At 39.4% G+C, this 8,586-nt stretch overlaps 2 protein-coding genes across 5 annotated transcripts; both read left to right on the forward strand.

The window, feature by feature from the left end:
- Nucleotides 1-46: 46 nt before the first annotated feature.
- On the forward strand, nucleotides 47-6,068 carry LOC135164058 (dual serine/threonine and tyrosine protein kinase-like). Of its 4 annotated transcripts, XR_010299211.1 has the most exons (5): nucleotides 47-217; nucleotides 1,194-1,386; nucleotides 1,704-4,145; nucleotides 4,263-4,694; nucleotides 5,648-6,068. XR_010299211.1 is itself a non-coding variant. In XM_064124069.1 (4 exons), exons 2-4 carry the CDS (start codon nucleotides 1,263-1,265, stop codon nucleotides 4,640-4,642), a joined length of 2,946 nt encoding a protein of 981 aa, XP_063980139.1. In that variant the 5' UTR covers nucleotides 48-217; nucleotides 1,194-1,262; the 3' UTR covers nucleotides 4,643-5,400. The 4 variants fall into 4 exon arrangements, 3 of the variants coding, with proteins under 3 accessions (XP_063980139.1, XP_063980141.1, XP_063980140.1); XM_064124069.1 differs by lacking the exon at nucleotides 5,648-6,068 and having other exon boundaries at nucleotides 48-217; nucleotides 4,263-5,400; XM_064124071.1 differs by lacking the exons at nucleotides 47-217; nucleotides 5,648-6,068 and adding an exon at nucleotides 418-833 and having other exon boundaries at nucleotides 4,263-5,400.
- Nucleotides 6,069-7,255: 1,187 nt separating this feature from the next.
- Nucleotides 7,256-8,086, forward strand: LOC135163977 (uncharacterized). The gene is made up of 2 exons (XM_064123884.1): nucleotides 7,256-7,300; nucleotides 7,398-8,086. Exons 1-2 carry the CDS (start codon nucleotides 7,256-7,258, stop codon nucleotides 7,761-7,763), a joined length of 411 nt encoding a protein of 136 aa, XP_063979954.1. The 3' UTR covers nucleotides 7,764-8,086.
- Nucleotides 8,087-8,586: the final 500 nt, after the last annotated feature.

Below are 8,586 nucleotides of genomic sequence, written 5' to 3' on the forward strand. Positions count from 1 at the left end.
AGGAGATAGACTGAGAGTCCCCTCTTAACTTCATTTGTGCACAAGAAATTGCAACAAATTATTTTCAGGCTGCAACACCAGTTCCGCATGGTGGGGAGCCTTTGGCAGACTCCAGAAGGAACTAGGCGGCATGGAACATCAAAACAAATAGTAGCAGACCAATAATAATCATTAGATAATTTGCAAAACTGGCTGGAGTTGTGGAGGATGCTGCAAGGTAATTTAATTAGTGAAAGTTTCTCCCCCTTTTCCAGCAAATCCCCATTTTCAATCAATTAATTGAACGAGAGGCTAACACGCGAACTGCAGTTGATAATCAATTCAATGTTGAGTGAAGACAACTGAGCGAAATTCTTAATTGAAGTGAGGTTAAGCGGTTCGGGATTATTATGACAAGGCCACGTATCAATTGTTGTTATCAGGCGCCTGTTTAATGGGACATTTGGTCCAAAGAACATCAGAAATTCGTAGAATACTTGCATAAGCTTGTCTCCGTGAATTATGACTTTGTTAACTGCTTGACGATTGACGTACATTTTCATTAATATTTGGGAGTATAGTGATTAGAGTTATTGCAATTGTCGGAGTATTTGGGGGTTAATCATGTGGCTGGCAAGATTTATACTTGCGTCATAAGTGGATCACGGTGATTATAGTGATTAATGTTAGGTGCGATTGTGATGATTGTGTTTCTCTCCATGTTTTATTTTATTGGTCTTCATTGTTTCTTCTATTCGGACTCCTTGATGTTATTGACTAGAGGACAATGGGCTGGGGGTTGAATGAATGCAGTAGACAATTGTTAATTATCAACAGTTGAGTTCGAAGGTCAGGTACTTTATCAACTTTTTTCGCTTCATTTAGTTTGTTTACGATCGAGTCTTTTTATCCTCGTGTTTTTTGATAACTCAAGAGTCGAGCGGCAAAACGACGAGACGACGATTGATGATTGCTCCATTCTAAGCGTAATTAATGAAGTGTGACAATAGTTACGGAACCATGTCAACAGCAATGAAATTTTTGTGTCAGTGCGAACTCCTTTTCATGTGTTAATGGATTCTGGAGAGACTTCCCAAAAAACGTCAAGAAAACCTACTTTATTTCAATTTCTCACTTTCTCACGCTCATGATTTTAACATTAGGCTATCACCTACCGAAGAAAATCCATAAATTGTAATTTATTTATCACTCAGGCGATGCATAGTTAATGAAGGGCACCAGCAATACGAGTGAAAACGATTTTAAGGAACAAGACTGTCAACATGGTCAGCAAACTGCCACAGGAATTCAGGAGATATCAGAGAAATCGACAACAGTTGAGACATATTTTCAAAGAGACTCAACGCACTTTGGATGTTATTAATCATGAAAATTTCTTTCCCGATGGTAATTATTTTATATTTTTAGTTAAGCACCTGGGGAACTTTTCATTATTGTACCAGCAACTGACATTTGCTTGGACTTCCCATCAATAATCTACACATCACGATATAATCTCTCCATGAATTCTAAATTCTTCATATTCTCCCAATTCTTTCAATATTTTGTTTGGAGATTAAAACGCGCCCTTCAACAGCATATTTATCATTCCGCTTTATCAAACGAGATAAGTCTACTGAATGCCAATCCAATTTTTTGGCAAATATGCCTGAATTTCAGAGAAATGGATACTTCCGCACTTGTATTACTCTCTTTCCTTCCAGAGAATATAATCGAGGAATTGTTACCCTCCGTAACGCTAGATCGTTTGATCCACATTCTGGACAATCATCCAGCAATAGTGATATCCGGACAAGATTGCAAATCCAAAGCAGCGCTTGTCAATCACCTCCTAGCGGTTGAGATACTTCCCTCGATGGACGGCCAATGGAGGTGGTTAAAATTCGGATATGGTCCCACCAAGCACGTGAGTCTCACACTGGGCCTGGAGTACGAGGTCGTTGACAGGGTCCAGGCAAACGAAATCACCTGGAAGGTCCTCCCCGAAGAAGACCTCATCAAATCCGGTAATGAGGACTCAAACTGTCCCACTATCCTCGATGTGAAACTCAACAGGCCGGTACTGAAGGACAACGTCCAGATTTTTGTCGTTCCTGACATCACAGCCGTCAAGACTTTGGCAAAAGGAACCCTAGGGATCCTCCCGATTTTTCTTTACGCCTTAAGTGATCATCCCTTGACAGACGAGAACACTGCAGAATTACGAGAACTGAAGGAAACTTATCCTTACACTCCCGTGCTCTTTGTCTCGTCCCTCATTAATACAATTCTCGACAATGTGGATGGAGACCTCACCGAATCGGAACAACACCGTCTCCAAAGTCAGTCAGAAGCCTTTGCCCCTTCATCCCCACCGGAGTCCTTCAAAGAAGACGAAAAGTTGAATCTAGAAAAAATGAATTCCCTGGGTCACACCTGGCTGGATCAACTTGGAGACCTTGGCTTCCTTAGAATGGAGTCTGAGGAAGTAGATCAGATGAACTGGATAGTAGGTGGACAGTACACCAACTCCTCAGACCTCGTCGAGTCCTACTCAAAGATCGATCGAGTTCTCTATTTCACTCGAGGCTGCCTCCGAAGCTATTTAGTCAACGCTGGCAATTATCTCAATGAAATACATACGACATCTCTGAGGAAGTTCATTCTCAGTGCCTTCGACATGGCTCGGGAAATCCAAATAACCCCCAGGAGAATCCAATATGCCCAGCAGAAAGAAAACGAGCTCTATACTAGTCTGATGAGTGTGGTGAGTAAAAATCAAGAGGAATTATCCGAATTGATTCAAAATATAATTGAAGAGATGAAAAATGGGGTTGAGGAAGTCGACGATGATCCTTATCGGCATCAGAGTGCCTTAGCAGCCGAGAATTCGGAGAGAAATGAGTGGCATGCCACTGTCAGGTCAGCTACAAGCGAGGTGCAACGGTTGGTTCTCAGTAAATTGAGTGAAAAGGTCGCTAAACAATTAGTAACCTCTGTCAATTGCCTTCGGGAGAATTTTTTCGGAACTTTACAACGATGTTTACTGGAGTTAGAAAAGAGTTACGATCAGGATGGAAATCTCCTCGCCAGTGATGCATTGAACCAGATTTTATCAGCAGCGTACAATGTCGAACTTCATAATTCATCACCATCGTTGGTCCATTCCTTTCTGGAGAGGCTCAGGCAGCTGTTTAAGGCTATGCCTCTCCCCTGGGCCCCAACTCCGACTCTGGATGCCTCCTGGAGGAGGAAGGTCACTGTAGATGTCCTGAATTCGCTCTCGGCTGCTAGATTAGCGAAAACTATCTCCACACAGTTCAGGGATAAAATAAAGTCCTCTCACGATGCCTTTCATGCAGCTCTGAGATCACTGGAGAATCATTACTCTGGAAAACTGGAGAGAACTGAGGAGCAGAGAGTGGCCATCAGGAAGATCCATGCGCCGAGACTTGCGAAATTGGCTTTGGAGTCAACTTCTATGAGTGATATGGTCAGATTTGGCATTCCCCATCAGGGAAAGGAAATCGGAAGGGGTCAGTATGGAGTGGTTTTTGCTTGTGACGGATGGGGAGGAGCTCCTGGACCTTGTGCTGTCAAGTCGGTTGTCCCTCCTGACGAGAAACACTGGAATGATCTTGCCATGGAGTTTTATTACACTAGGACTATTCCCGATCACAAGAGAATTGTCAAGCTGAGGGGATCTGTAATCGATCATAATTATGGTGGGGGATGCGGACTAGGTGCTGCAGTTTTGTTAATCACCGATCGGATGAGTCGAGATCTTTACTGTGGTATAAGGGCTGGTCTGAACTGGCTGGAAAGAATACAAATCGCTATCGATGTTCTTGAGGGCATCCGGTATCTCCATTCTCAAGGACTGGTGCACAGAGATATTAAGCTGAAAAATGTGCTTCTGGATATGGAAAATCGAGCAAAGCTGACTGATCTTGGATTTTGTATCACTGAAGCTATGATGTCGGGCTCTGTGGTCGGAACTCCTGTTCATATGGCGCCAGAACTGCTTTCCGGACATTATGACAGCAGTGTTGATGTTTATGCTTTCGGAATTTTGTTTTGGTACATTTGTGCAGGTCACACTAGGATGCCCTACGCCTTTGAAAATTTTCAGAACAAGGAGCAGCTCTGGGGGAGTGTTCGAAGAGGTAAACAAATAATTTTTCTTCCCGCCGAACTTATTTACGTCTCGTTCCTTGAAATATACCTCCTTTTTTGCGAAAAGAAATTTTTGAACTGATCGCTGATATTATTGTCCGGATTAGGTGTAAGACCTGAACGTTTAACTCACTTTGATGACGAATGCTGGACTCTCATGGAGCAATGCTGGTCTGGTGAGCCCTCGAAACGACCTCTTCTCGGTGCCATTTTACCAGTACTGGAATCAATTCGTGAAAAGGCTGAATTAGGCAAGTCCATGACAGAAATCGACGCAGTCAGGCTACCCAGCTCGCCGTACTCGTTATCAGACACAAGAAGTCCAGCTTTAGCATTAGCTGAGCCCAATAACCAAAGAGGCACCATGGCAAGTCCTCTTCCAAGACGTAGACCATTAAGAGCTCTCAAACATCCTGTCCTACACATGACTAATCTGTTTCAAACTAGCGTGTGCTCGAATCTCTATGTTCAAATGCGCGAATTCTAAGTCCTGTAATTTTACTTACGCTCATTTTGGAGGGCAAAATTTTTAAAGACTGGTAAATATCGAATATTTTTTAAACAAATATCCGTGAAAGGGAGGAAATTACCTTCTAAACTTACCTTTTGTGCTGTTTTTTCTACTTTACTACGATTTGGTTTGAATTTACTGAATTAAGACACAGTTGGTATTTCTATTAGTCGATTTTTATACTTTTCCTATGACCTTATTAGGTTGTATTACTCAACGTACGATACCAATTAATCGCGTTTGGTAATTTTTTAAGAAAACCGTTAAAAACATAGAGATAAAGTCAAAAAAAATACTTGTGCTCTCTCAACGGCGCGTGCTGGTTAATGATGTCACACAAAATGCAATTAGTCTCGATATCAGTCCAGCAGTGTGAAAAAATTTTTCATCTAATAAGGTTTCATGATAAGCGATAAATAATAATCATGTGATACATAAACATAACAAGGCAAGCCCATAGTCCATTGACACGGTTTTACTACTGTCATGGACATATTGTATTTGCCTTTCTCATGTTGTCTATAAGTAATAACCATCCGTGGTTGCTCCTCATCCTTTATCGTTTCCAGTTCCCAAAGAGTTTCGAGTCTCTGTTATCAGCTTACGACGTTCTCGAACGCGAATACGAAATGTTGGATAATTGGAAAAATTATTAATAACTGTGCATATATTGTAATATTTTCCTATTTTTGTGTTTGAAAAATTTTTGAATAAAGAATATTACTGTTATGAAATTTCGGACTCGTCGTTCGTACGTCGTTTCTTATGTGTCTACCTCTTTTTCGACTTGTTTATTCATTTATTAACAAAATCAGCCTTTCCTTATCCAACTGCAGAATTCGAATTTCCAGGATCAAGAGGAAATTGCATAGAATACTTTTATTAAATTTTTTTTAGATTATGAAAATGGAAAAATCCTATCACGGTCATGTTGGACTTCATTACTAAATCTTCTTCTTTCTGTGATTTATAATATTTCAGATAGGCTCAACGTTCTATACTTCAGCGTCGACTAGCACCGAGTACTTCAGCGTTGAGCCTGTATCAGAGTCGAGCGAAGTAGACGAGACCTTCTATCCACTATCGACAATACCTTGCGATATTGGAAAGGATGTAGTACATAATAGTGATGTGATATTTTAATGTATGCAGGATTTTTCCAAGTGTACAAAAAATATTTTAGTAACTTTGTATATACATTTGGTACTAATTTATTCTATATTTATTCATCAAATTATCTCGAAACCTTTTGTTATCGTAAAGAAGCTGTGATTTAATGTTTTTATTCTAAGCTAAATTTTAATTCTCTTATTTTCATAAATTTTTTCAATTACTCGTTTATGTCTGTGCCAAACCCTCGATTTTGTATTGTGAATAAAAAACACTTTTGTATGAACATGATAAGTTTATTGAATCCTATATAATAAATTCAACTTAATAGATCTAGACTATTCTTCGCCTTTTCCAAATCATGAAGGAATTTGTAAAACTGGCTTAGAGTCATCTCGGTAAATACATCAGACTTTTTTCCTTTGTCATCGAGAAGCAATCGAAGTTGGAGGAAAGTTTTGCCGACCTTATCAGACTCACTGCTCGTCGCAGTCACTGAAAAATTGTATCTATTCAGCCAATAATACATGAGAATTTTCTATCTCAATAAATCTATTAGATGAATAATTGCGTTTCAGGTCGGTAGTCAGCTTTGACATAATAAACAATTATGTCGTTTTGGACTAGACACCGTGGAATAGGTTATGCTCACCTCCGAATTTCCATGAGACATCAACAATTTTACTCGCACTCACTTCCATAATTAATTTCCATCTATGATACTGCTATGATATTTAGTCACTCGTTTGTTGTGATTTTTCGACTCATAACCCTTAATTTTCTCAAGTGCCCAGCTTCGTTTATCTCCGGCCCCGCAAGTTTTTCGATTGGTCTGTATGCTCGACCCGTAAAGACCCGATATATTTAACGGGTTTGTATCTCTACACAGCTATTTACTCTCTTATTTTATCCGGAATAATTTGATTGAAGCAAAAAATATTGTTACAAGTCAATTGTTTTCCGCTTGGAAAGGTATCAGAGGCTAGGAAATATTTAATTATCATGTCCGACACATTCGAGATAAGGAAACTACTCTATGGAAAAACGTCGTTACCGAGGACAGAGAGACCACCGGATTCTGCTTTCATCGGTGAATTCAGAGAAAATGAATTCCTACGTAACTTTCATCTTGATAAGGTAATGTGAATTTGTAGAAAGTCCTTAATGGCGTCAATCATTTATAAAAATCATAGGCAATAGGATTTCCGAAAAAAATATCTCAATAATGTATAATACCTAAGGATCAAAATTCAATTTAGGAATAAATGGCAAATTTTTTATTTTAACTCTATGAGGTATCCGTGCACACTGTGGGCATGTCTTCCCATTACTTATCCTCAGGTTCGTGCCAGGGAAGTCCAAGAGATGTTTGAAATAGCGGCGATTCAGACAAAGATAAAAGAATTGAAAAATGTGGAGAAGTATCGAACGGCCCATGAATGCTACCTCACTCCTCCACAGGGTTTTTACTTTGAAAAAATGAAGGATTATGCAGAGAGACTTCCCGTTGTCGGTCTGACTCTAGTGCGTATTAATTTATCCGATAAATGTAATCCTATAAAATCTAGTGAAGTAATTCCCCAACGATTTCATTTCAATATTCCATGAAAGCTTTTTACAGAGCTGGGAGCGTGAGATAAAGAATCTCATTCCATTGAGACTGAGGAGAAAATTTCCTGAGTTGTATGAACGCTATATGAATGAAACTAAATGCCTTTATCAGGATGTAATGCACGAGATGGGAATGAAGTGTGTTGTATCAATAGGTTTTGATTGGCGAGATGCTGAGGAGTTGCCCTTTAAGTTTGATGGTCGTACACCCCGACGACCAAGATTCATTCAAAATCGCATTAGTCTGGCAACAAAATATTTCTCTCCTCAAAATTTGGTGAAGAATATTTTTGAAAAGTCCCATACACTTCTCCCCCACTTCATCTGTGATTTCACGAGTTATAGAAAGAACGGATTTATTGAAGCAACCAAGTAAAATGAAATTAAAACAGTAATTGAAATTAAATTTAAGGCGACGTGTGAAACAAACAATTTAATCTGTCAATTTTGTCAGATTTTTTCATATCGCCCAGGAAGATATTCGGAAAGGGGAGTTAGCAGTCACAAATACCTACTATGCCTACATTGTAAAACTCCTGACGACTAAGAGATATTTAAATGATATTCCTAATCATTTATTACGCCCATTTCTTCACACCTGTACGAAATTACTAGCCTATCAGGTCACTCGGAAAGTTATCAAGAGTATAAATCATTTCCTAGACGTCATGATTGATTCCTCCATTAGCCCTTTACTGACGGTAAAGATCTTGGTATTTTGGGTAATACAAACATAATGACTATTAACTATTCATTAATTTTTAATGAATTTTTTGTAGTTTGATCTAAAATGTGAGAATAACGAGATGTTTGCATTCCCACGTACCATTGATTTTTCCTCGAGTTTTCATGCACTGCTACACAGATTAGAAGTGGTCGGGGTCTCATTGCCCCCGTTGGAGTCTTGGCTCGGTATGACAACTGAGAGCCAATCCATTCCTGCGGTTTTGCCCGAATGGTTTATTCGGGCCTCCCATGAAAAATTGGCAGGAATACTGCAAATATTATTGGAACCCGTTAATGCTTATGTCGACACTTTGTATAATAAATTCGGAGTCGTTTATAGTCCGCAGACACCCGAAGAGATCGCCATTTTTATTGCTGGAGAACACAGCTTCCAAGATTGTCTCGATAAAATTGAAGAATTTAATGGGTTCATTCGAGAGATCAATAGTTTGGTGAGAGTACATTCCGTAGTG

The sequence above is a fragment of the Diachasmimorpha longicaudata genome, chromosome 6 (assembly GCF_034640455.1).
Source record: "Diachasmimorpha longicaudata isolate KC_UGA_2023 chromosome 6, iyDiaLong2, whole genome shotgun sequence".
Classification (NCBI taxonomy): Eukaryota; Metazoa; Arthropoda; class Insecta; order Hymenoptera; family Braconidae; genus Diachasmimorpha; species Diachasmimorpha longicaudata.

What these genes read in the sequence shown, in the direction of transcription:
- LOC135163977 (XM_064123884.1), top strand. Translation starts at nt 7,256, where the DNA reads ATGAAGGATTATGCAGAGAGACTTCCCGTTGTCGGTCTGACTCTA. An exon ending in CCGTTGTCGGTCTGACTCTA is followed by an intron (nt 7,301 to 7,397) that starts GTGCGTATTAAT and finishes AGCTTTTTACAG; the next exon opens with AGCTGGGAGCGTGAGATAAA.
- LOC135164058 (XM_064124069.1), top strand. Translation starts at nt 1,263, where the DNA reads ATGGTCAGCAAACTGCCACAGGAATTCAGGAGATATCAGAGAAATCGA. An exon ending in TGAAAATTTCTTTCCCGATG is followed by an intron (nt 1,387 to 1,703) that starts GTAATTATTTTA and finishes CTTTCCTTCCAG; the next exon opens with AGAATATAATCGAGGAATTG. An exon ending in CTGGGGGAGTGTTCGAAGAG is followed by an intron (nt 4,146 to 4,262) that starts GTAAACAAATAA and finishes TGTCCGGATTAG; the next exon opens with GTGTAAGACCTGAACGTTTA.